General features: G+C 38.5%; 1 protein-coding gene across 2 annotated transcripts in view; it reads left to right on the top strand.

The window, feature by feature from the left end:
• The window catches only part of F9 (coagulation factor IX), a 32,316-nt gene extending 6,059 nt beyond the window's left edge, over positions 1-26,257 (top strand). Inside the window, exons 3-8 of one of the 2 annotated variants that reach the window (XM_008061783.1) lie at positions 76-100; positions 4,266-4,379; positions 12,817-12,945; positions 14,989-15,191; positions 24,280-24,394; positions 25,060-26,257. In XM_008061783.1, the coding sequence (XP_008059974.1) occupies positions 76-100; positions 4,266-4,379; positions 12,817-12,945; positions 14,989-15,191; positions 24,280-24,394; positions 25,060-25,607 (1,134 nt within the window). In that variant the 3' untranslated portion in view covers positions 25,608-26,257. The remainder of the gene's footprint in view (positions 1-75; positions 101-4,265; positions 4,380-12,816; positions 12,946-14,988; positions 15,192-24,279; positions 24,395-25,059) is intronic. The other variant, XM_008061784.2, reaches the window with a different exon arrangement.
• Positions 26,258-27,298: the final 1,041 nt, after the last annotated feature.

Raw genomic sequence — 27,298 nt, 5'->3', positions numbered from 1 at the left:
TGATATAAAAGAGAAGAAATCAACAACATAACACTTTAAATAGTACCATTAACTTGTCCTTTTTTTCCTTTATAGACTGAATTTTGGAAGCAGTATGTTGGTAAGCAATTCATTTTATCCTCTAGCTAGTATATGAAACCTATGAGAATTATGTATATATTTTCTATGTATAAATAGATAATACAAGGGGGAACTCAAACAGAATTTATTTATTTTAAAAAGAATATATTTATTCTTACATGGTTAAACATAAGTCACCTTCAAAGTACTGTCTGTCTGATGCAATACACCTATCAAGACACTTTTTCCCACTGCTCAAAACAGCTTTTGAAAGCGCAGATTTTGATGCTTTTTAGTACTTCTGCGGTTTTTTGTTACACCTCTTCCAAATCGGCAAAACATTTCCCTTTGAGGTCTTTCCTCATTGGAGAAACAAAAAACAAAAGTCACTCAGAGTGAGATCAGGTGAATTGGGAGGGTGGGGCACCCGTGTCATGCTGCATTCTGGTTAAAAAAAAAACTGCTGAATATTCAGTACGGTATAAGCTGGTTGCTCATGTAAATCACCCATTACGAAATGAGCAAACGTGTTGAATGAATCTCAAAAAAAGAAAATTCACTGAAGCCAAACGCAGCCTCTCACAACAATGGTAGCTGGTACACTGAGGCTGATGGGTTCCTAGAACATTTACCTAGCAGGGAAGTCTGTACTACAAGGGGTCCACTCTCCAAAAGAAAATTCCAATTTTGGGGGTTCCCTTCGTATATTAAATGCTGTCAACAGTACTCAGAAAGATCAGTCCAACCCTTTAACCCAAGATTGAATAGTGATATACTACAGGTTCATGCCAATATGAAGTCTATCAGCTGGCAGATTAGTATACTCCTCTCTAGGGCTTCACAAAGAATATAGTTCCACTCAGGAAGCTAGCAGGAAGAAACCAAAATGATTGTATCTTAGGACCTAATGAGAGTGTGCAGTCCTTAGTAGAGAATCAGAGAATGGTGAGTAATTTAAATGTTTGTTACTTCAAAGACTTCCTATTATGATGGCCAACAAGACTTTCCAAGATTGTCCTTCTTTACCCTTCCCATCTCCCTCCTCATTTCCATTCTTCCTGCTCTCCTCCTCACACACTGGGCTCCAGCCATCCTGGACTTCCTGCCACTCCTTGCACACCGTAGGAATGCTCTCACTTCTGAGAATTTATCTGATTGTTTCTCTTATCTGGTTGTCCCCAGCTTTCCCGGGTTGGCTTCCCCATCTCCTTCAGGTCTTCATCCAATTTTATCGTCTCAGTGGGGCCTACCTTGATTATGTATTAGTGCATCAACCAGTAGCCCCATCACTCTAGACAACCATATCCTACTTCATTTTTAATAGCACTTTTCACTGCCTAACATATTATATCATTTTTTACTTATACCATTTATCATTTATTTTTCCTACTCCACTAGAATGTAAGCTCCATGGCAGGGATATTGATTTTTTTGTTGTTGTTTATTGATATATTCCTAGCATCTAGAACAATATGACAACTAATTTTAAAACTACAATAATTTAAAATCCAGAAGTAGGATTTTGAGGGAGGATAAGTTTCAAGATTGACTTACCTAAGAACATCTACATGGATAAAAGCAAATTAAACTAGACACCAAATTCCACCAATTGGAGATCAAATTCTATTTTCCACAATGCCTGTTCTGGAAATACCACTGGACATTCTCCTACCCTCATAAGTTATAATTTCTCCATTTTTGTTTTTTAGTTGTGAGAGAAAAAGAGGTTCACTCTGGTATATTGTTTTATCTACCTGTCCTTGTTCTTAGTGATGAATGCTACCATGCCAACTCCTACTGATATGTCTCTTTAAAGTTAGTCCAAACAAGTCTTTTTACTCTATTCCTACTGAATTCAAAACTTTGAATCTTCTGATTTATTTCTAAAATCAAATCAATATCTACTTTTCAAAAAAAAATATTGCTGGCTATATTAAAACTCCTATGACTCCTTCTTTGCCAAACTTCACCCACAGTAGCATATTTTGAAGTTGACCTCCTGCCTTCTAGGTCACATAGGTGAACTGTTTGCTATTTCTCAAATATAAATACATGGAAAACATCAAGGGAATGATGCTTTCACTATTGTTTTGTCAACCAAAGAATAAAACAACAAAAACAGGAACAAAAGAGAAACAAACTTCCTGCCCCTTTTCACTTGCAGTTAAGATTCCTAACCACTACAAAAGTAGCCTGCACTATTTCTTATGTGTATCAGGGACTCACTGGATTCTATACCATCAACTCACCACATGAAGAGCCTGACTGAAGAATGATAGCCCAATCACATTAGCATCTGTCAAGCATGTTATGGTTTATATAATGCCTATCATATTTAACGCTCACACTATTCCTGTGACCAAACCATTATTGATTCCATTTTACAAAGCAGGAATTTGAGGCTTAGGAAGGTTAAGGAAGCTGCCAAAGGTCACCCAGTTGGGGAGTCATGAAGCCCAGAAGACAGCCCAGTGTCTCTACTGCCCAGACCTTTGCTTTCACTATTACACCACATGGCCTTCAAATCTAAATGTAGTTATTCATTAAACAAGAACCTAGTCATCTTAAAGAGGAATCTCAGTTGGCAAGATCTTATCTCTTGTTGTCTTTGACCCCAACTGTCGATGGCTTTGCTTCAGCCCAAAGTATATACAGACAAGAACCCAAAGGAGGGCTAAATGCAGGATAAAATGACACTCATTTTAGCCATATGTCTCAGCAAATGAGTTCCTGTGTAGCTGGCTGAAAGCCCAGACCCTTTCAGTGAAACATCCTAAATAATTCAGATTTGTTGGTCTATAATATAAAGTGCAAATGTAGCTTGTTTTTTAGACAAGCTCTGAACATCAATAATAATAAACTAGAGATAACATATTTTGTTTTCATAGAATTGGAACAAATTGAACTATCTGTGCAAAAGCACATTGGATCAAGGGGCAGAGGGAACACGGTCTAATTTTTACAGCAAGCAGATTTTCCAGAGAGGGACTATTCTGAGAAAGAAATATTAGTCCCTTAGTTGATGGAACCTGGATACATACTTCTAACAGAGGAGCAAGAATGGGCAGGCATCTGCACACTAGATGTCAGAGTTTTGCTCTAAAATATAATTGATAATTAGAAATTTATCTTCAATTTCCCCCTTTTCTCTCATTCTTTGATTCTTATTGTTGTCTTTATCTCTTCCTCTTTGGTTTTTCATAAATTGAGTCTTACTGATCAGGCTCCTTCCCCTTATTTTTTATTTATTTCTTACCTCAAAGTACATACCAGTCTCCCTTCTAGTTCTATTCATTCTTTTCTCCTGAGGCTTCCTTAGAAGTATGGATGAGGCAGTGTGCTAAGAAACCAGAGTTAAAGGTTCCCTTCTCATCCTGACCCTTCTCCTCTCTCCATTTTTTTCCTCCTGTTTTCTTACCACCAGTGTCTTCAAAGGCTCTCAAGAACTCTGTAAATGTAGAAACTTCAGGAAAGATAGAATGGAAACATAGCCAATCTAAACATAAATAAAGCACACTGTAGAATCTTTTAAAAATATTTATGATATATTGAACACTGTTTTTCACTTTACCTAGACCATTTGAAACCAAACTCATAGACTGTAGACTACCTAAGCAGTAACAGATGCGTCTGGCATCTTTTCTGTTTTTTCAAACCATTACTACGTAGGATACTTTAAAGATAAATGACAATTCAAGAAAATAGATGCATTTGATCCATGCATAGGCCACTGGTTCCTAGAGCTGGAACACGATGTATTATCTAGCTCAGCTTGCTCTGCAAGACTAGTGGTGAGAAGGCCTTGTATAACATATAGATAATACATGTTGAAGTCATTCAATCTGATTTAGAATTAACCCTGCCATTCTATAAGGAAGGATTGAAAATCCTTCTTCCCCCTATGCTGATATAGTATATTTCTATACAAAAATGTTCTTCTCCCTCTTCCCTTGGATTGCATAAACTATGTACATGCTTTCCTTGGGGCAACTTCCTAAAACAGTGGTAGACTAAAAACCTTTGCTTGGGCAACTTTAGAATCTTGAGAAGACAGGAGCATCACATGCCTATAGGCAGTTGACTTCCAGTTCAGGAGTTCTGCTCTGACCCTAAAATCAGACTTCCATCTCCACGAGTCTTTCAGGGAAGGACCGGGCATACTAGAAAGTTTATCTGCTAATTCAGTCTCTTAACTTATCTCAAAGATGGAGACCAGTGTGAATCCAATCCATGTTTAAATGGTGGCAGTTGCAAGGATGACATTAATTCTTATGAATGTTGGTGTCGCTTTGGATTTGAAGGAAAGAACTGTGAACTAGGTAGGTATTTTGTTGTTGTTGTTACTCATGCCTCATAGTTTCCCTTTGAAACAAGTTGAAACTGGAAAATGTGGTGTTTATGTATCATAACTTACTCTTGAGGACATATACTTTCTTTTTTTAATTTTTTTTTATTTTAAAGATGTGGGATACAAGTCAGGGTTAGGTATACAAATGTTCATTATGCAGGTACCCTTGTTGACGAGGTATGCCCCCTTCCCCTGGTATTTTCCCACTACTGCCAATTCCTTTCTTATAGTATTATGATAATTGTTCAAGGTCCGCTTATGAGTGAGAATATGTGGTAATCAGTTCTTTGTTTCTGTGATAGATCACGCAGTATTATAGACTCTGAGTTCATCCAAGTTGCTGCACAGTTCATAATTTTGGAGGACATATACTTTCTTTTTTGTTTGTTTTTGTTTTTGTTGAGTTGGAGTCTCACTCTGTCGCCCAGACTGGAGTGCAGTGGCTGCTCCCGGCCACCACAGCCTCGACCTGCTGGGCTCCAGCGATCCTTCCGCCTCAGCCTTCCGAATAGCTGGAACTACAGGCACGCACTACCACGCCCGGCTAATTTTTTTTTTTTTTAATTGTAGAGATGAGGTCTCGCCAAGTTGCCCAGGCGGGTCTCGAACCCACGGGTTCAGGCAATCCACTCACCTCAGCCTCCCAAAGGCACGGGATTACAGGCTGAGCCACCGAGCCCGGCTGACATATACTTTCAAAGCTTATAAACATTCACTTCATCTGTAGTCATAGTTTTCAGGATGTAAGTTCAATAAATTATGTTAAAATCAATAACATCATGTGGCAGCTAATATTAAGTGACAGTGAAGTTCTACTCACTTTACTTATTAATCCTTAATGCAACCATTTGCAATCAGCATCCTTATTATTCCCATTCTGTGAAGATGAGAAAACTGCAGCTCCAATAGCTCAAAATCACAGAGGCATAAAGGGTTTATCCAGGACTTGGACTTCAGTTTGACAAAAACACATGCTTTTAACTACTATACTCAATACCACCGAGAGAAAACTGAATCCATAAAATTGTTTGTACTCATGCCTAAATTGCTATCAACATAGGTAGTGGAAGTCAATTAAGTCAATTAAGTTGTCCCATATAATATATACAAACACTTCACATGCTAAATTTGTTGACAAAAATTACAGTTCATTTCTGAGTTTGTCTATATTGATTACATCAAAGAGTTACATAGCAAACCTAGGATCATCATGTGCCTTTTTTCTAATGATCCCAAAATATTTTTATTGAAGTTTTGATAATTGGAGCAGTAAACACTAACGTTCTTTACTACTTGTTTATTACCTCCGGATGCAATATTACTGGTATTGTGACTATGAAAAGCATACAGTACTAACGAGGGATTCTCTTTCTATTCTAATGCTCAAGAAGTATAGAGACACAATCCTAGGGAAAAAATTTAACACTACAGGCTACATAACCAAAGACAAAGTAAAACATTAGCAGGACACTATTAAGGCATTGTAACAATCCACCTAACAGATAAAAAAAGAATAAAATAAAATGAAATGTAACATCTGCACTTGTCCTATTGAGAAAGGAAAAAAGTCACCTGTGATGTTATTCAGAAATCCTCTCAGTACTAAAGAAAAATTCATTGATCATCTTCCTTTACACTCTACAAGTTTTTAGAAGATAAGGAAAAAGTGACAGGGCATCGAAAAGAAAGAAAAGAGTGAATGCAGGTGGGTGAACTTGCATACCTGGCTTGGACTTCCATTCCCTTAGGTTTGCCAGTGTGAGAACAAACCAATGCCTGGGTTACCTTTCCTGGGTATGTTAATTGTTTCAACATCTCTGAAGTGCTACTTTCATCTGAAATGTTATAACTTCACATTCAAATTTATCTGGATAAGTTTGATCCTGCTATTAAGGAAATCCACAGAAATCTTTAGAGGAGTTCTTACCAGCTTAAATAGCATAACTATTGGAGCTGAAGAAATGAATAACTCAGTCTCTGTTACAACTGAAGGGTACGTTGTAGTAAACTATAATTGAAAACATAAATGTGTTTATCTAGTTTAAAACCAAAGATTCTTTCATAGGAAGATAATATCCCTGAGGAATGTAAATATAAGCACAAAAGTTCTGTAACAGAGTTTACTACATTTATGTGGTTATGGTCCACATAGAAAAAATGCTAAAGTTCAACTGGCACCATCTCAATACTCTCAGATGCTCACATTTTTGTTCAGTCAGGGCTATGAAGTTGTACTGCAGCCACCACCACACTCGGCCTCTATAGTATATTTATCTGACCCAGCCAATCTGATCCAGATTTAGAAAAATATGTTCAGAACAGTTCATTCAGAAATAAAACGAGAATTCCCTCAAAAAGCTCTTTATCTCAGACACCAGAGGAAAGCAACAGCAAAAGCATATCTAAATTCCCATTTAAGCTTATTGCTTCAAACTAAACTAAAGGCTAATCGCAAAAGCTACTAGATAGCACTGATTATAGGATATCTGGGCCCCAAGTATCTTGCCTTACACAGTCTTGAAAAAGGAAAGGAGATTTTCATCAGTAAGATGTTTTATTTTTTCTCTTGGTCATCAGGATCATCATCAGGGGAGAGAAGTGCAAACATTGAGGGCACACTTTCTAGTTAGGAGAATATTAATCAGTTATTGGGTTCCTTTGGCTAGAATAAAGACTTTTGTATATCCCCAGCTGCACATCAAATCCAAATCTCTTTCAAATGGATCGAGGTCTGTAAGAATGCAGTCTTCCTGCCCCTTCTAAAAAGTAAAAGAGGCATTTTCCCACAGTAAGAGAGAATGGAAAGAAAAAAAATCACAAGTACATAAACACTTTTTTCCTCCATTATTCCCCCATGTCACAGAACTACTGTCTTATTTACTATGTATTTCTGTGGAGTGGAAAAAAAGAAAATATATTCAGTTTAGCTGAATCACAGCATATTTTGTGGTAAACTTGTTAAATAAAATATCTTTTGTCCAAGCTTTGGTTGTCACATCAGTGGGTATATCAGGAAAGATGAAGGCAGAGTAAAATAAAGCAGAACATGATAACATTTGTAGTAGGCATGAAGGGGATTAGAAAGTGTTTGTGCTAACATGAAGGGAGAACAGATGGTTTGAGATGTCCTTTAACAGCTATTCTAGGCACTGAGACCAGTTACAGAACCAGGGAGAACCCATACCCAACACAGTGCCTGATATCTAAATGCTCAGTCATTGATGAAAGAGTCCTATTCTGAATCTTCCTTAAACCCACTCTACAGAATTCTCTCCTGGAATTCCTTGCATTGTTATTCCATTTCTAGAATCTTGAACTGTTTACCTGAGGGCAAAAAACTATTGAATAGGAAGCAATATTTCTCACCACCTACACAAACCAAGTCAAACATCAGCAGTAGCAGCAACAAACTAGGTCATAAAAGGCAATGGCAAATGAGGAGAATGATAGAGAGGTCTGGTTAGTTAGCCAAGAACACAGAATCAAAATTGAGAAAACCACACTGAGTTTACTCATTCCCATGGTGCATGCCCTGGACAAAACTAGGCTGTATCTGTAACCTACCTCATTAACTTACCACAATTCTATACTGACTGAACACTTTCTATAGGTGGTGTTTGATATGGCTGAACACTTTAGAATTGCTTTTGTAGCAACAAAATGATAGCTAGTAATATGAATAGAGCAAGAATATTATCGCCGTAACTGAGGAAAACAGCCTAAAATAAATTAATTAATAAAAATGATCAAGTGCCATCTTGTTAAATCATGCACTTAGTGGATGACTGGTAGCAAAGGTTAAAGCTCAGGCTGGTTCCTTTGTCCACCTAGCAACAGTTGATTTGCCTACCTTTATTTCCTGAAGTATCAATAAGGATTAAGAGCTAATTATTACATTAGCCTAAGCAAGCATATGTAAAGTAGAGTTTAAAAGTTTAGATTGGTCACTCAAAAATTCATGACATAGGCTGGACATGATGGCTCATGCCTGCAATCCCAGCACTTTGGGAGACTGAAGTGGGAGGATTACTTGAGGCCAGGAGTTTTAGACCAGGCTGCACAACATAGCGAGACCTTGTCTCTACAAAATAAATAAATAAATAAATGCTTACATACATACATACAAACACATTCATGATATATTCCAAAACCATACAATCACTCTGTTAGCCCACATTCTCCCAGAATGTGGCAAGAGTAAAAGGCAAGAGTAGGGGCAAGAGTAAGGGACGGGAGAGTAAGGGAGCAATGAAAGGAAAGCCAATAAGAGGATGAATTAGCAAACTACTTGGCCATAGTAGCAACTGATTGATTTTCTGGGACTGTCTCCAAGAATCCATTTGAAGTGCCCTCAAGATAGCCTACCTGAGAGGAAAGAAGAGGAGAAAGTATTTGTCTACCAACCTCAGTCTCTGGTTGGTCAGAATTTGAGCCCACTGGGAGTTAACTCCCCCATATTTCCAGGTTGGGCATGGTTAGGCACCCAGAAAGTTATATGACACCCTGTGCCTCAGCATCCACAGGGAAGCCCCAAGGCAAGAGGTGAGAGGCATATACATAGTGCAGCTATGAGCCAAGGCAATTCAATGCTATACCTGTATGAGGTTAGTTGAAGTTCATGCAAAACTGATCACCATGATGCTGAAAGAAAAAATAAAAGCAAGTGATGCTGAGGACAATGAAGATGGTGCATAGAAGGTATCTAATGCAATCACTTATCTTCAAATTTTCCACATTATAACTGCACTGACGACTGAACATTTCTATTGAAAGTTGTACTGTATAGAGCATGTACTTAAGGGAAAAGGTGTCTTACATTCATTGTATTCCTGTGCTACTCTAGAGATAGAAACAGGCCTAAGGGTAGAGACTGTTGTTGTTTTAACTCAGCAGATGTTCCGGGCTCTGTGGCTCAGCCTGTAATCCCAGCGCTTTGGGAAGCCGAGATGTGTGGGTTGCCTGAGCCCGCAGTTCGAGACCTGCCCGGGCAACTTGGCAAGACCTCATCTCTACAATAAATCAAAAATTAGCTGGGCGTGGTAGCATGCGCCTGTAGTTCCAGCTACTTGGAAGGCTGAGGTGGAAGGATCACTGGAGCTCAGCAGGTTGAGGCTGCGGTGGCCGGGAGCATGCCACTGCACTCTATTCTGGGCAATGGAGTGAGACTGCGACTCAAAAAAAAACAAAAACAAAAACAAAAACCTCAGCTGATGTAAGCTAGCAAGCCTTTGTTCATGTTATTTGCTGTTATTGAGAATGCATAGGAGAAACAAAGGAAAAGCACAGTAATTAGAATACTCAAAATAAGATGGCAGGAATAAGCCAAACATATCAGGGAGCACAATTAATGTGAACTGGGATTAAACTAATCAGTTAATGACAACTTTCAGTTTGGAGCTAAGAATCTAATTGTATACTGCTGATAATACAGATACCTAAAATAAAATTACACCAGGAGGTTTAAATAAAGGGGTGTAAAAAGAGCTATCAGGTAAATGCTAACAACAACAAAAACTGGCAAAGCAATCTTAGTATCGGACAAAAGAGAATTCAAGATGAAAAGCATTTCAAAAGACAAAGAAAGATATTTTATATTAAAAAGAGAGATTGCATAGGAGAGTAAAGAAATGTGTGCCACTGGAGCACTTACCACCGACAACATATAATGTCTTTGGCCTTTAGATATCTTAAAGGGCCCTATTTCACTTTTTTATGTTTGATACATACCCACCTCAGCCAGCTTCAGGTTGCTTTTTGGACCTAATGAACTCCTGTACACCATACTTTCTAAAAATCTCCAGTTCTGTTTTTGAAGGTAAAATTCAAACTGTCTTGCTCTGGAAGTCAAGAAACTTCTAGAATACCTAAGCCAAAGAGACTACACTTCAGTACAGACAGGCAGCATCTACATAAGATTATGGGATTGTCATTGCTTTTCTTGTTCATTGAAAAAAGAAAAAAGTAAAACTGGCCAGATGCTGTAGCTCATGCCTATAATCCTAAGACCTTGGAAGGCCAAGGCAGAAGGATCACTTGAGGCCACAAATTTGAGACCCAACTCTACAAAACATGAAAATTTTTAAAAATAGCTAGGCATGGTGGCTCATGCTTATAGTCTCAGAAACTTGGGAGACTGTGACAGGAGGATGGCTTGAGCCCAGGTGGTCAAGGCAGCAGTGAGCTATATCATGCCATTACAGTCCAGCCTGGGTGAAAGAGCAAGACCTTTTCAATTTAAATAAATAAATAAAACTGTAACTTTCAGGAAAATGATTGTACATGTAGAAAACCCAAAATCATTAGAATAAATAAATAAGTATAGAAAGGTTGCTGAATACAGAGTCAACACACAAATATTAATTATATGCCTATATTTACCAGCAGCACTTAGAAAATGATTTTTATAGTAGCCCAAAAAATAAAAGATTACAAATAAAAGAAAGATGTACAAGAACTCTATACAAAAAAGTATGCGACATTATTGAGAAAAGTTAAAGAAGACCTAAATAAATGAATGGATAGGCTATGTTCAGATTGAAGGATACAACATAATAAATATATTAATTCTCTTGTAACAAATTCAGTGCAATACCAATCAAAACAACCAGTAGGTTTTTGTTTGGGGGGGAATGATAAGCTAATTCTAAAATGTATATGAAAATATAATGGTCAAGGATAGCCAAGACAGTTTTGAGGAAAAATAAAATTGTAGTATTTACACTACCAGACATCAAGACTTATTACAGAATTACACCAATTAAGACATTAAGATATTTGTCACGAGGATAGACAAATAGATCTATAGAAAACAATAGAGTGCTCAGAAACATACCTGCACACATATGGGGGCTTGATTTATAAAAGAGGTGCCACTGCAGTGGAGTAGGGAATGGTTGTTGTTGTCAATAAATACTGATGGGTCAGCTAGACATTCATATGGGGAAAAATGTGTTTAGATCCCTACCTCACACTATATACCATAATCATTTCCAAGTGGACTAAAGATCTAAATATAAAATATAAAATAATAAAGTTTTTATTTTCACGACCTTGGGGAAAGCAAAATTTTTTAAACAGAATACAAGAAGTATTCACCATAAAAATAAAGATTGATAAACTAGACTATATTGAAATTAAGAACTCTTATTTAGCAAAATACACTATTTAGAGTGAAAAGAAAAGTCACAGGTTAGGACAATATATCTGCAATATATATTTAATAACTGAAACTCATACTAGTGGTGGGATTTTAAGTTTGCACAATAATTTTAGAAAACTGCTTGGCAGTGTCTCCTAAATCTGGACATGTGATGCAGTAATCCAACTCATAAACAAAAATCCAGTAAAAATGCATGCTTATGCATTTTGGGTGACAAAAAATGGACAAAATGTTCGTTACAGTATTATATATGAGCCAAAAACTAGAAACAACCTAAATATTCATCGACAATAGAATGGATAGATAAAAGGTATAATATTAATACAATAAAATATTACATAGCAATTTTAATGAACTACTACTATACAAAACAATACAGAAGATTATCACAGATAAAATATTAAATGAAAGACACAGAAGAGTACATATGTTGAGTTTCTATTTATATGAAGTTCATGAACTGACAAAACTGCTCACTGTGTTAAAAGTCCAGGCAGAGCCGGGCTCGGTGGTTCAGCCTGTAATCCCGCGCCTTTGGGAGGCTGAGGTGAGTGGATTGCCTGAGCCCACGGGTTCAAGACCCACCTGGGCAGCGAGACCTCATCTTTACAATAAATCAAAAAATCAGCCGGGCGTGGTAGCGCGTACCTGTAATTCCGGCTACTTGGAAGGCTGAGGCGGAAGGATGCCGGAGCCCAGCAGGTCGATGCTGCGGTGGCCGGGAGCGGCCACTGCACTCCAGTCTGGGCGACAGAGTGAGACTCCAACTCAAAAAAAAAAAAAAAAAGTCCAGGCAATGGTAACCTATGAAAAAGAGAAAGGGTGGAGTGATTGAGATGGGGCATTAAAAGAGCTTCTGGGGTGTTGATAATGTGTTGTGTATTGATGAGTTTAGTGTTCAAACAGGTGCATTTATTTAGTGAAAAATTATACTGAAGTTTTGTGTACTTTTATGAATATATGTTATATTTTAATAAATAGGCTTTTAATTGCAGCCCATGATTTAGTGAAAGTAGGATATCCAAACATTTAGTTTTATACCAAATCAAATATAGCACTACCACCATTTTTATGCCATATTGACAATTTTATTTTACCTTTCTTTCCACTCTTAGCTCAAGACTCCCAAATGTCTCTGCATGAATGCGGTGTGTAGTTCCATGCAGTTTGCAGTGTGTAGTTCCATGTGCTTTTTTTAAAAAAATGCATGTTAAATGATACTGTTACTGTCTATTTTACTTTCTTTTAGATGAAACATGCAGCATTAAGAATGGCAGGTGCAAGCAGTTTTGTAAAAGGGGAGCAGATAACAAGGTGGTTTGTTCCTGTACTGAGGGATACCAACTTGCAGAAGACCAGAAGTCCTGTGAGCCAGCAGGTAAAAACCTAAATAACTTTTTTAAAAAGAAAATCTATATTTGAACCTACAGCATTTTAAAAACATACATAATTTTAATTCCTATTTATATCTATTTCCTTTTGAAATCATAGAAAAGATCAGTAATTTGAACTGGACAAATTAATTTTCCAAATTGTATCATCAATTTAAATATAAATCATGTAACTATCTACAGCCTGAATTATTTTCTGGGTCCAAATTTTTCTCTAACTTTAAAGTTAGAGAATCACAAAGCATTTGATTTGTGTGATTTCTGTGTATATATTTGTGATTTAAGTCAAATTAATGTAGTACTGTACTATAAAATATACACAAATGATTGACTGAGTGATGGGTTTTTAGTGCAAGGATGGTGAATTTGAAGCATGATTCTGTCAGGGTCTAACTTGTCCATTCTGAGAAAGTTATTTCCTATCCTTGCATCTCAAGCGGAGTTTACACATTTGGTGTCAGAATGGTTCCAGCAATAAATTGTTTTTAAGTTCTGCTAGGTTGATCAACACAATCTATACAGCAGTAGACAAAGCAATAGTTCCCAGTCATGTCTACCATTGGTCTATTCAGAACATCTCACTCCATGCTCATATGTATGACTCTTCTTTGAAGATGAACGCAGTAGAAACTTTAATTTTAAAAAAAGTGGGCTCTGCAGGATCAATTATATTTGATAAATGAGGGGTCTTTTGAAGCAAATGAGATATAATTTCTTTTGCATTTCCAAAGCCTGATATCTTATTAAATTGGTACACTAAATAATGCACTATTCCTCTGTAACTGGGTTCAGTACCTCTCTTAGCATTGCAACAGGCAGAGAAAATTAAAGAAAAAACCCAGAAAGCTAGCCTACCTTGTGAGGAGTGTGGGAGTATGGGAGTGTGGGAGTGTGGGAGTCTGTGTGTGTGTGTGTGTGTGTGTGTGTGTGTGTGTGTGTGTGTGTATGCACACATGCACATATGTATGTGTATGTATATTGTTTTAACCTTAAAAACCTAACTTCCAGTATAGACAAATGGCATAGTAGCTAAATTCTTACAAGCCCTTATATAAGAGAGTAAAATAATTGAGGACCACCTCTATTATATGTTATATTTGAATACAGCTAAAGCAGAATAAGTAGGCCAAGCCTAAAATAAGCTTTACTGCCTTTTCAATAACAGTCCCTTTTCTCTAGCCATTGTTGATCATGTATATTTATACATAAGTATTTTGAACTAATTTCCTGTTTTCTCAACCACATGCTGTCTTCATGATACTTTGTCGCAGCTGGTTGCTATAGAAATGTCTGTTATAAGGAATGTGGCTTGAAAAAAAGTGAGAAATGAAAATGAAATGTGAGGTTACTTTGTTTGACTACAAATTTCCATTCTGAGAGTCCCTAATGGACTAGTAAATGACTTTTTTCTTTAGAAATTAAACCATCCCAAGGAAAAAAAAGTTTCACAGATTTTGGTGACTATGGCTGTGAAAATCATATTAGTAAACTGTTTGGTTAATATTTGACAGCCAGGTAATTCAGTCACAATTGTTTCTCCCCAATAAATACCTAAAATCCACCTTGGAATCTAGAAGGCATTGCAGTCTACAAAAGAAACCTTATTAATGATAAGCAGCAGAAATCCCATTTACCTAATTCTACAGTTAAAGTCACAAGGCATCAATCATCAGACTTCCATGCAGCGATGGCACTTGGGAGTAAGATTTTTCAGTAAAGAAACTAAACAGAAAGTCATTAGACTCTATAAAAATCTTACCAAATTTCATTCCGGAACACCTATTCTATTTCCGTAAAGATGATGAATTCCAGAGCCAAATGTTCTTTTCACTAAGGGCTTAAAAACTTTCCACAAAAATAATACAATCAACCTTTTAATCTGAGAATATATTTACTGATGTGATTTTTTAAAAATATTGATGGATCTGCTTCTCAAAAGTGACAAGTATCCTCGTTCTCAATTTTTGAAATACGTGTTCTGTTTGCCAATGAGAAATATAAGAGTACTAAAGTGTTTTCTATTTTTCTAGTGCCATTTCCCTGTGGAAGAGTTTCTGTTTCACACCCTTCTACGCTTACCCGCGCTGAGATTATTTTTTCTGATATGAACAATGAAAATTCTACTGAAGATGAAGCTATTTGGGATAACATAACTCAAAGTAACGAATCATCTCAAGACGTCACTCGGGTTGTTGGTGGAAAAGACGCCAAACCAGGTCAATTCCCTTGGCAGGTACTGTATACTGATGTTGTGTGAAAACTGGAGCTCAGCTGGCAAGGGATAGGCCAGTCGGGAGACTGAGGCTAGCACATTAGACAGACCTATCAGGGTGAGATACGTATTCAGGCAAGTGTCAGCACTAAGCAGTATGAGACAGCCCCCATAGGTGAGCAGCTGGTGAAGGAGAAGCCCAAAACCAACTACCATTCAAGATCAAGAAGTTTGGCATCAAGGAAATTTCATAACAGGATTCCAAACAAGCAACAGGTCAGCAAATGAAGGTCTGGAAGAGAGGTCACAGGTACTGGAGTTCAGAGTACTACTTCAGTTTCAGACCCCAGAAAACTGGTGAGAGTTAAAAAGTCTCTAGGCCCAGAGAAACTAGATTATTTTAAAGAGAATAAGGAAAAATACTCAACTAGGAAGGATGACGGCAAGAACTGGGTTCCTGGACCCAGGCTATGAGATACAGGTTTGGTTCTCAGCCATGGTTCTCAAGGTGTGGTAGCATCAGAATCACCTGGGAACTTGGTAAGGCTGTCAATTTTCTTGCTTTACCCCAGACCTACAGAATCAGAATCCCTGGGGATGGGGTCCAGCAAACTAAGGGTAAACGAGCTCCATAGGTGATTCTGATGCACACTACAGTTGGATAATCATTGGTCCAAAGAAAACAAACTTGCAGAGTCCAAAACACCAAATAACGGACTCATGGTACCTAGTTTTTCAGGTGTGGTCTGCAGACATTTCTCGAAATGTGGTCTGCAAATGGCCCACATATGCAGAATTACATATATATATATATACATATATATATATATATATATACACACACACATACATATATGTGTATGTGTGTGTAGGTGTATATATATGTGTATATATATATACACACACATACACATATATGTATATATACACACATATTTATGTATGTAAGTATATTACATATATTATACATACATATCTATGTATGTATATAGTATATATTAAACATACATATATGTATATATATTTGATTTAACAAAGAGCAAGATATGTAGTAAAACTTGTGTTGTAACTCATGCTACAGCTAAAGCCTAAGTGACTCCATCTGTGAGAAGGAAAACGACCTGTCCCATACCCAGGCAGGAAGCCAGGTGGTCCCTATATAAAGTTGTGCTGTCCAACAGTTAACCACTAGCCATATGTGACTTTTTAAATTTAAATTAACTACAACTAAATAAAATTTCAAAATCAGTCCTTCAGTTGCACCTGAAACATTGTAAGTGCATCAAAGTCACGTGTGGCTAGTAGTTCCTGTATTGAACAGTGCAGGTATACATTGAACACCCATTTTCTATTGGACAGAGCTTAGTTTAACTTACAACACCCTAATGGGCACAATCATGATTTTGTAGAGATTTCAAGAATATTTCACCACAGAATATTTAATCTACTGAAATTTAAATTTCTGCCATCAGAGACTGACACCTTCAAAGACTTTGTGATCATCAAACTGGTAACAATTTAAGCCAGAATCAGGTAAATATCCTCAGGTTTAACACCACTGGAATTTTCTGAAACTAGCTATGCATCTATCCAGGATTCTTGAGAATGCCATTTTCTGATATAATAGATGTAAGGTATTAAACATACGCCTGGGGATGGAGGTGGTTGGCACAGGCATTGTGGAGAATGGTATCAAAGGGTGGCAGAAAATCACAGCCAAGACTTTCTTATACATTCGTTTTTTAAAAAACAATATTTGTTGGACCTGATGTCATAGCCAATAAAATATACTCTATGTCTCTTTACTCCCTCTGTCCTCACTGAAGTGCACCTTACCTGACCCTTTCTCTCACTCATCCTCACCTTTACTCTTTTTCACTAGTCTTTGTAAGACTATCTTCTCCACGGACGTTTCCCTAAGCAATCCCTCTTGGGTATAACCATTCTAATTATGCTTTCAATCTATTTAATTTCTATGTATCTAATTCTATCTAGTTTTGTCATTTGTGTTCTCATGCATTTTCATTCATTATGTATCTAACTTCCATGAATAAGGTGGTTACAACAAAAGTTCCTGCCTTATGACAATTATCGTCCTTGGGTTTGTGGGACACAGAGCAGTGCTTAGAGTAGAGGATCCAAGAACCCAGGAGAACATTATTAACTAAGAAGATGACGACTTTATAAAACCCCAGGATTTAAAAAACAATCCCATGATGCACCTACTGTGGTTTTAGCATTGCCCCCTGGTCATCCCAGAAATGAAATGGCAAATACTCATAAATGAGAACCAAAAGAGGGGGAGTATACAGGCTCAGTTTAGCTACATAATCTGTTTCCCACCCACTCCCTCTAAACCAGATGTTTGCCAATATTTTAACAACGCAGGTCTTTCCTGAAAAGGGAAAAAAAAATAGTAACACTAGCCACATTTTATTTTCTTTTCAAGCACAAGAGACTATATTAGATGGTAGTTGCAGCTGTTCTATGAAGAAGAAAATCATTTCAAGTGTTTTCATGTCCTTCTCACTGCAGACTTTTATTGTACCAGTTGTTTCTTTTTTTTTTACTTTTATTTTTTATTTTTTGGTTAAGTCTAGCTGAGATCATTTGGAATGCTCAAGATCACTACTAATACGTGTGTGTGCATGTGCCCATGCACACTCATCTTCACTCCCTATTTCATCCATATGAGGTACAAAGCACTACCTTTTTTTCCAAAGGTGAGAAGCTGAGCTACTTTATAGGATAGTTGAGAAAAAACCCTGTCATATTTCGATATTGTTTCCTCCATGCCACCTCCACCCAGTTCCACAAAAAAGGTTACTGGTTTTCAAAAAGAGGAGATAAATTGAGTGTATAAAAGTCATTTTTAGACAAAGATGAAATAGGAAATGAAACAAACCAGACTCTTTCCTCATTTGTGGATGGGCCAGCTCCACCACATCATTGTTAAACTGTAGGGAGGAAATACTATATTTTATTGCAGACAAGACTGCAAAAAACCTGCTGTGACAAGTCATCAAGACAAGGTAAGCAACAGCTGGGGTTTCAGTGGTCAAAGTATTATATACATCTGGCTCTGAAATATGAAATACTATTTAGCAATGTCACCTAGAAGAGTGTTTCAAAATGCTGATGCTTCATAAAAGCCTTTTCATTCAGAATTGATTGCTTTATCTTTCAAATTAGTGGAGGTGGAGAATAAAGTGATGTTTGGATGAAGAAATTCCACAAAGAACAGAGCGTTCACTTTTCATCTGGAGTAATAAACGGTTTGAACAAATGAGAAATGTTTAATATGTTAGAGAAAAGGTTTAGGTGAGCAGTTGGCAAAGGGTCACAAGGGAAGGAGAGGGCGATTTTTTTTCTATGTGAACTTCAGGGTGAAAGTTACAGGCAGGCAGGCAGACAGATTCTGGCCTCCGTTAAGAAAGATCTTTCCAACCACTGGGTTGGTTGTGTGGGCTGTGCAGCTTTGGAAACAAACGTTGGTTGAACAAATGTTTGTCGGAATTGTTGACCTGAAGAGCTATTCCGTCACTGGGTACAGCAGCGACTGGGTAGCCCCGTCCAAGGGGAGTGTGGAAGGTGTTTGTTCACCTGGTCAGAGATGAGAGCAGGCTAGGGGACTGCTGGGATCCCGACCAGCTTTGAGACCCGATGTTCACCTTCCAAGTAGCCCGTTCGCGGTCGTGCTCATTTCTTACCTTATTCTAAGGTTTCCACTTCAGCTTGCCAGGCTGGAAGCATGGGTCGACGCAGCCGCGCCGCGCTCGCGGCAGTCTCTCGACAGTAGCTTCTCCGGAGCCCCCCACCGCTCCGGAGTGGCGCCACCCCCGCCCATCCTAGACGTGCTGCCCAGCCTCTAACGTCCCGGGGTTAGAAAGCCTGAGGCCAGGGCGGCGCGAAACCAAACGGAGGAGGTATATCCTTGATTTTCCTCCTGGTGCCCAGCGGCAGCAGGCTCAGAGCTCCTTGAGATCTCGGGAAAAGGAAGCAGAACACTTGAGGAGAAGGGGAAGGCGATTTTTTTCTATGTGGACTTCAGGGTGAAGGAATACTTGAGGAGGAACACTTAAGAGCACTATACAGGAACAGAAAGGATATTTTCTTACAGTTAGTGGATCTTTGCAGAATAGGAAACTAAAACAAGAATTGAATTTCATATACCTATGTAGGGAAGAAATAAAAGCATTTGATCATTACTGAAAAAGTGAAATCACAATGTCTTTATTACTAGATTGCTTTCACCAACTGCTCAAAAGTGACAGATTTGAGGAAGCAACGCTGTGTTTCGGCTATCTAAAGCGTTAAGTTGGTTTGGGTTCCATGCTCGTGCCCCTGCCATCTGACAATTCTGTGCATTTGCAAACCGGTTCCATGAACTCCTCCCACATTTTCTGCTTTGGAAGACCTGTCTAGCCCTCTATGTGAAGTTCCTAGTCTTTCTATGTTCTGTTTTACCATGGCCCTTAGTTCTGTATGAGGCACATTTATTTTACACTTAATCACTTGAAGATCGTTCTACTAAATTGAAAAGGGGGAGGGATACAATGGAAGCCAAGTAGTTAAGCTTTCTTTATCCTTATGTTAGATTGTACCATATGATTTTACCAGTATTCAACCATTTTAACCTACAGAAAATGCCCAAAGCAGCAGTCTATTTCTTATTCTATTCTTGGTCTTAAAAATCTTTAAAATGTCTTAGTATTTTCCCCAGTCTTGGCTTCCCTCAGCTTTAGCCTGAAGTTGTTCTTAAAGGTACCTGAGCTTTTGCCTTGTACAGATCCAGTCCTTTCCATTTGATTAGGAAACACCCCAGTGGCACACACAGCATGCAAAGTTGTCATATGTATGAACTAGAACTTTATTTTTCTTGTGGTGGGCAGGGGATGCTACATTGAGGTCTTAAGACTGTAGAAATATTTTCACTTGAAAAAGGTCACTCAGCCGGGCTCGGTGGCTCAGCCTGTAATCCCGCGCCTTTGGGAAGCTGAGGTGAGTGGATTGCCTGAGCCCGCGGGTTCGAGACCCGCCTGGGCAGCAAGACCTCATCTCTACAATAAATTAAAAAAAAAAAATCAGCCGGGCATGGTAGCACATGCCTGTAATTTCGGCTATTCGGAAGGCTGAGGCAGAAGGATCGCCGGAGCCCAGCAGGTCGAGGCTGCGGTGGCCGGGAGCGGCCTCTGCACTCCAGTCTGGGTGACAGAGTGAGACTCCAACTCAAAAAAAAAAAAAAGAAGAAGAAAGAAAAAGGTAACTCTATTATTCCTAGGTAAGATGATAAAATTCCAATGAGGAGAAATAAGAGCATGATTTATGTAATCTTAACTGGCCCCACAAAGCTAGTTTAGAGATTATCAAAGACTGTTTGATGAAACATATTCCAATGACTACTTAACAATTAAAACCAAAGTGAGCCCCTGCTCTGTGCCCAGCAAAATGACCAAGGACCAAGGGCTAGGCAAACCACAACTGTAGGTAGAGCAAGCTGTACATCATGGACAAATGGTTTTGCTTTGCAAATGTGTTTGACATTGTACACATATGCAAACAGAGAAAAGGTGTTATTGCAAAGCTGGGATGGACAGGCAGAAAGAATAAGGGTTTTACTGAAATCACAAGGAAAGGCCAGGTTGGAGTTAGAAGTTGGGAAGAGAAGAACAGGCGACTGGTACTGCTCTGGTCTGTCATTGTCAATGAAGAGCATAAATACGGATGTGGGAATGTGTATTTTGTAGATGCATGTGCATGTGGTTGAAGTATACAGATGTGTGTGTCTGAAAGAGAGAAAACAGGCCTCTGTTAGGCTATTATAAATATAAAAATGTTTAACAGATCAGAACTCAAAAGCCTTGCTCAGAACATATGCTTTTCCATTTCCCCCATCATTCTCCAAAGTGATGTCTTGCAATAACTGGTCCTTGGTCAAGCAAACAGCTCAAAGAGCTAATATTTAGATAGTTGTAGTCCTGAGGTGGCCAAACAAACATTCCAAAATTAAGTAGTTTGTAATATCATTAAATGCACATCTATTTTAGGCATTTTTCTTGACAGAGATGCTTGGTAAAATTTCTAACATCGGTCAGAGACTGATTTTTAAAAAGTGATCTTCAGACAAAAGAACACAACTATATTTCTCAACCACTCACCAGAAAGCAGTAGAAGCTCCAGGCAGCAAGTCTTTGGCAGGAGTCAAGCTAGCTACCTCACAGTCTTTGTGCCCAGGGGCTGTGGACATCATTCAGTCTGGCATAACTAGCCCACTAAGCTGAGAGATATCCAATTCATCCACGATACGGTGGTCAGAGGAGAAACACCATGATATATTCTTAATATATATCAAATTCTTAATTCCAGTTGCTTAAACAGATGTGTTCAGTTGTAACCATGAGGACCAGTATAAAACAGCCAAAATTTGCCTGACGATGAAAATCACTTGGGATCAGAGAAAGCCACACAGTTTTATGACCCGTACATTTGCACAAAGCTCTGCGCTGAACAGTGTCATGCATCTGAGGTTCAATGCTTTGCAGTTGTGCTCTGTAACTGAAATCTGATGAAATAACAGAACATGTGCTAGGGACTTGGAACCACAGATCTCTGTAGCCCCACCTCTCACCACCTCCCAGGGGTGATTTTTCTATCTCCCACTCCTCTATCCCCAGTGCCTTAGCCACCCCTGCCTCTCCCTCCCCACACCTGCCCAGTGACCACTGCCACACCGTGGTGCTCAGACATCCTCCCTCTCCTGGTCCCTACCCAGCTACCATTTCTGCCCTCCCCCTCCAGGCAAAGGCCTGGGCATAGGCACAGGGAGGGTTCAAGTCGGATGCACATGTCCTATGCTATTTGGAATGAAGCATGGGCACATGGCTTCTCTGGGCCAGGAATGTGCCACAGGTAATTTGGAGGGCCAATGTCAAGGGCAAGGTTCTTGCCCACCTCCATTCCAAGTATAGGGCACATCTGGCATAGAAGTTGTAATTCCTTGGGCGTCACCTCTCCACCTTGATTGCTACAGAAGGCCAGTGGCAAGGGAAAACTGTCTTACCCTTCTTTGCTGGGGCCTAGCATCCTGTGGTTGGCAGAGAGGGAGTCCTAAGGGTGTGTGGGTGCTGATTCCAGGGTGTATCTTCTGGATACCTTTGAGGGTCTGCACTCTTCCAGTAAATACCCCCATGCTAGAGGGAGTAAAACATTAAATAGCAAGTTTTAAAACAAATAAGTAAATAGCATGATGGGTTTCGAGAGAGACTAAAGAAGAAAGAAATAATGTATTATATTTTAATATCTTCAATGAAACTTCTTTCCTGGCTTTTGAATAAGGGGCCCCATATTTTTATTCCTCAGTGAGCCCCACAAAGTATGTAGCCAGCCCTGCCTGAGTGAGCACTTTTAAAACACAAATATTACCAAACATTGAAAATTCTGATTCAGTGGGTATATAACAGCTCTCAAAATTATGCAGAGGAATATTCTGGAGAACTTCATTTTCCTCAGTCCCACCCACCAGACATTCTGATTAATTAAGTTTCTATAAGTCCCCAAATCTGCATTATACAAGCAACCCCAGATGATTCTACTGCAACTGGTCTACAAACCACACTTGGACAGATACTGGGCACCTAGGAGCACAAGTTCTGGAGTCAGACCTCACCACTAACTAAACTTAATGGAATTAATGTGTATCTCTAAACCTTAGTTCACTAATCTAAAAATGGATATATTAATATCACTTCATAAGGATATTATGTTGTGAGTATTAAATATCTGTAAGATACCACAATTACTGTCCCAGAGTAAACAATAAAAGTTCCAAAAATTCAGAAAGATTAAGTCTGGTTTGTATGCACACTAGTGTTTATTATATTATTATGTGCTTTTTCTGTATCTTTACAACTTTTTCAAAATAAAAAGCAACAGAAAGAGAGGGAGAGCCAGAGTATGAAAAGGAAATCAGAGGCCTCTAATGTGTCAGCCCGGTAAGTCTCCAGGAAGGAGGCTAGTGCTTCAGTGTCTAGGACATAGTAGATGTTCAGTAAGTTGAATTCATAACAAACAGGACAAGCTCCAAGGACCATCTGTTGCCCACTTAAAGGGGCTGAGCATCTCCGTTCCCTTGTTTATGAATAGCTTTAAGCCTAGGGCTATGTGTGCTTTTAGTAAAAGGGCAGGAGTTCAGGAAGAGTTAGTCAGCTCCTGAAAAGAGTTTACCAAATGTTGAGTGTGCCCTCTAGTGTTCACACTTCTCTGCTTTCGTCTTGAAAAGGTGGGTCAAGGGCCTTGCTGAAACCCTTTAAGTTGATCTAGACATTGAAGTGATGAAAATATTCACTGTCCTCTGTGATTATGCAATGAATATACAGTTAAAAGAATGAATTGGTCTCATATAATAATGCCCAGGCTCAATGCATAACTCAAAAATTGTTGTCCACTTTGCTGAAAAGTTAAGCACAGTTAAGTAAATCTCTTAGGGCAAAGGCAGCTTACTATTCAAGCAAAGGGGCGTTGAATCTGGATAAGGGAGAGTGGAAGGAGTGCGTGAGTCCTGCTGTTCCTCACTGTCTGAGTGGCTATAAGCAGAGATTTTGTGTAGGTCATAGGTTTTGTTTCATAATATTCCAGGTTGAAAAGTGCCTGACAAATCTTGAAAAATCAGTAGTTCATCTTTTTCAAGTGACCTGTACCAGAGATTTCCTTATGCAAAAACAGGAGACGGTAACAATTGATAATCTCAAGGAGTCAAGTCAGTGAGTTTCCTGATATACCTGCCGAATCCCCCATGGAATAATTTGTGCCATCAGAGAATCTGACTCACCTGGAAAAGAAACCCAAGGGTCCCAAATCACCAAAAGAAGCCATTGCTCAGATTCGCCTGTCTCTCACTGTATGTTCTCTTCAAGACAGTTATATAAATGACTTTTTAAATTGTGCTCCAGAAACACTAATTCATCTGCAAAGCTGACACTTTCCAGAAACATTTGATTTCTGCCAGCACCTAGAAGCCAATGTTTTGCCCACTCCTGTAACAAGCACACAAATTTCTTATTTTCTGGATCAGATATATTATGCAGTAAGATTCTTAATTTTGTTTCCACAGGTCCTTTTAAATGGTAAATTTGATGCATTCTGTGGAGGTTCCATCATTAATGAAAAATGGGTTGTAACTGCTGCCCACTGTATTGAACCTGGTGTTGAAATTACAGTTGTCGCAGGTAAATAAACAGAAAGGATAATCTGCAACACCACTAGATCTTCCATTTGATTGATTCATCATATTTTGCTAAAGTCAAATGGGATTGTTGCTGAACAAATTGGGCTATGGTAGAGGGGCCATAATTTCAAAACCTAATTTGCTTCATCCTCCAAACTCTCATAATTCTTTTGGTGCACTCATACTATCACTCATCTCAGTGGGGTACAATTACTTCTTGGTGTGTCCATTTCCCCATTGACTGAGCCTTCCCAAAAGCCAGTGTGATGTCATTAACCTTTGTATCTCTGGTACCTGGCACAACCTGTAGCAAGGCCTCAATCAACATTTGAACTAATGACCAAATGAATGTATGCTCAGAAAAGGGATCAGAATATTTGAAATTGGGAAAGGTCAGGATAATTCATGGCAATTGGATTCATTATCACCAATGTAAGATTTAAAACAGCATGGGTGAATGGAGCCATCTCTATGATGGCCCTGAATGGTTTTTTGGTCTAAAATATATGCACTGGCCTTCATTACATTTTACCAAAATCATCACACTATAAGATTGAGGTCTTTGACATCGCCGATTAAGCTAGTGATGCCAAGTAAGCACTTGGAAAATCTATTTCTTTATGTGAAAGATTGTTTGTGACTGAAAATGAAATTTATTTTCAATAGGCAAACATAATATTGAGAAGGTGGAACCTACTGAGCAAAAGCGAAATGTGATTCGAGTTATTCCTCATCACAACTACAATGCGACTATTAATAAGTACAGTCATGACATCGCCCTTCTGGAACTGGATAAACCCTTAACGCTGAACAGCTATGTTACACCTATTTGCATTGCCGACAAGGAATACACGAATATCTTTCTCAGATTTGGATCTGGCTATGTGAGTGGCTGGGGAAGAGTCTTCAACAGAGGGAGGTCAGCTTCAACTCTTCAGTACCTTAAAGTTCCACTTATTGACCGAGCCACGTGCCTTCGATCCACAAAATTCACCATCTATAGCAACATGTTCTGTGCTGGCTACCATGAGGGAGGTAAAGATTCGTGTCAAGGAGATAGTGGGGGACCCCATATTACTGAAGTGGAAGGGACCAGTTTCTTAACTGGAATTATTAGCTGGGGTGAAGAGTGTGCAATGAAAGGCAAATATGGAATATATACCAAAGTATCTCGGTATATCAACTGGATTAAGGAAAAAACAAAGCTCACTTAGAGAAAATTGTATTTCCAAAGTTGATTCATTTGGATTGGAAACGGGCAGAGCCTCTTACTAATGAATCACTTTTCCATCTTTTGTTAGATTTAAATATATACAGTTTATGAATACTGCTTTCTCTCTTTACAGGGAAGAATTTCATCTAGAATTCATATTTTACTAGCATAAATAGTTTAGCAAATTAAATCATTAGAGAAATATAATGCGGTAGGAAATTGTGACCATTCCTATGGGTCCTTTAAAAATTGTGATTAAGTTTTCCACCCTGCCCATCAACTACTGGGGTTCTCTACTGTGGCAATTCACCTGATTCTCTCTCCTTAGAAGCAATCCATGTCTTAGATCTTCTTTGTCTCTCCCACAAAAACACCAATGTGAATTAGTTATATATGCAAGATCTTTGGTCTATTCCATCACAAGACCAGCACCACACTCATGAAAAAAGAACGAGCTGCTGAAAGGTTAAAATTCATCAAAAGCACTACTTATTTTCCTCTACCCTTATTGCTGAATCCCTGAACACTTTTTTTCCAACTCCCAATCCCCAATCCAGCTTTTCTCCTTCTCATTTCCTCTCTTTTTCCCTCCACAGTCATTAAAGGAGAGAAAGGAAGTGTCATGCTGTTTTACTGCTGTACACAATTATACATGTTTATCAATCCCAGACTTGCTTTCGGTTTGGTCTCAGACTTGATTTTCAGAACATAGGGATGAAGTAAGGTATCTGAAGAATTTGGGGAGAAAGTTTCCTTTAGAGAGTTATAAACATATATACACACATATGGAAAGCAATGAACCATTCAGAATAGTTCCCTAAGAGCTTGTTAGGGAGGTCTGACAGAGAATGGTTTCATGAAGACAAGACTGGCATGCCATTGTAACTAAGAAAGCTGGCATTGACCCAGGTATATTGTCCCTGCCAGAAAAAGTAATAATAATAATAATAATAATAATAATAATAATAATAATAACAATGCTAACAGAAAGAAGAAAACAGTCTGTTAGAAACCTAGAACTAGTAGAGTCTTCAAGGAAGAATTTCACACTGTGTCTCCAGAATTGTCCAGAGTCAAGCAACAAGTTGCCTAGACCAGAGTTCATGTCTTCTTGACTAGCATACCCCTGCAGTGGAGAAAGGTACAATAGACTCAAAGACGAGTCATTCCAATCAGCCAACTATGTCCCCCTTTTCTGATTTCATGTTTACCAAGTAGCTTTTTGATTATAATTAAATCCTTCTATACTGAATTTTCTAGAAAGTCATTGACCAACTAACATGTTTCCCTTTGTGAATTAATGAACTGGTGTTCTGGTTCATACCTTGACTTTTTGTGAGTTTGATGTAAATCAGTCACCCTGTATTAAATGAAACATGGGACTCTACTGACAAAAATCATATTTTGGATGATTTTGACTCCACCAAGTTGCTTATTTCCATGTCCTCACCTCATCCCCAACCAGGTCTCACTCTAGCTGATTTCCTTCAAGTTCTTCTAGTTAGTACCGTTTTAATTTAGTCTTTCACACATAAGTATCAATAAATGTATTTTTAAACTTCTCAGAGTGCTTCTTATTAAGTCATTCACAGAGATGTATCTCAAACACTACATTCAGCAAAACACTCAGAAAAAAATGTGTCCAAATACAATACAATACAGAAGAGATTTGATGCTCTATTATAGTCTAAC

Source organism: Carlito syrichta, unplaced genomic scaffold, assembly GCF_000164805.1.
Source record: "Carlito syrichta isolate Samal-C Ts95f unplaced genomic scaffold, Tarsius_syrichta-2.0.1 Scaffold305575, whole genome shotgun sequence".
Taxonomy (NCBI): Eukaryota; Metazoa; Chordata; class Mammalia; order Primates; family Tarsiidae; genus Carlito; species Carlito syrichta.
This window is presented reverse-complemented; position numbering and strand designations above follow the sequence as displayed.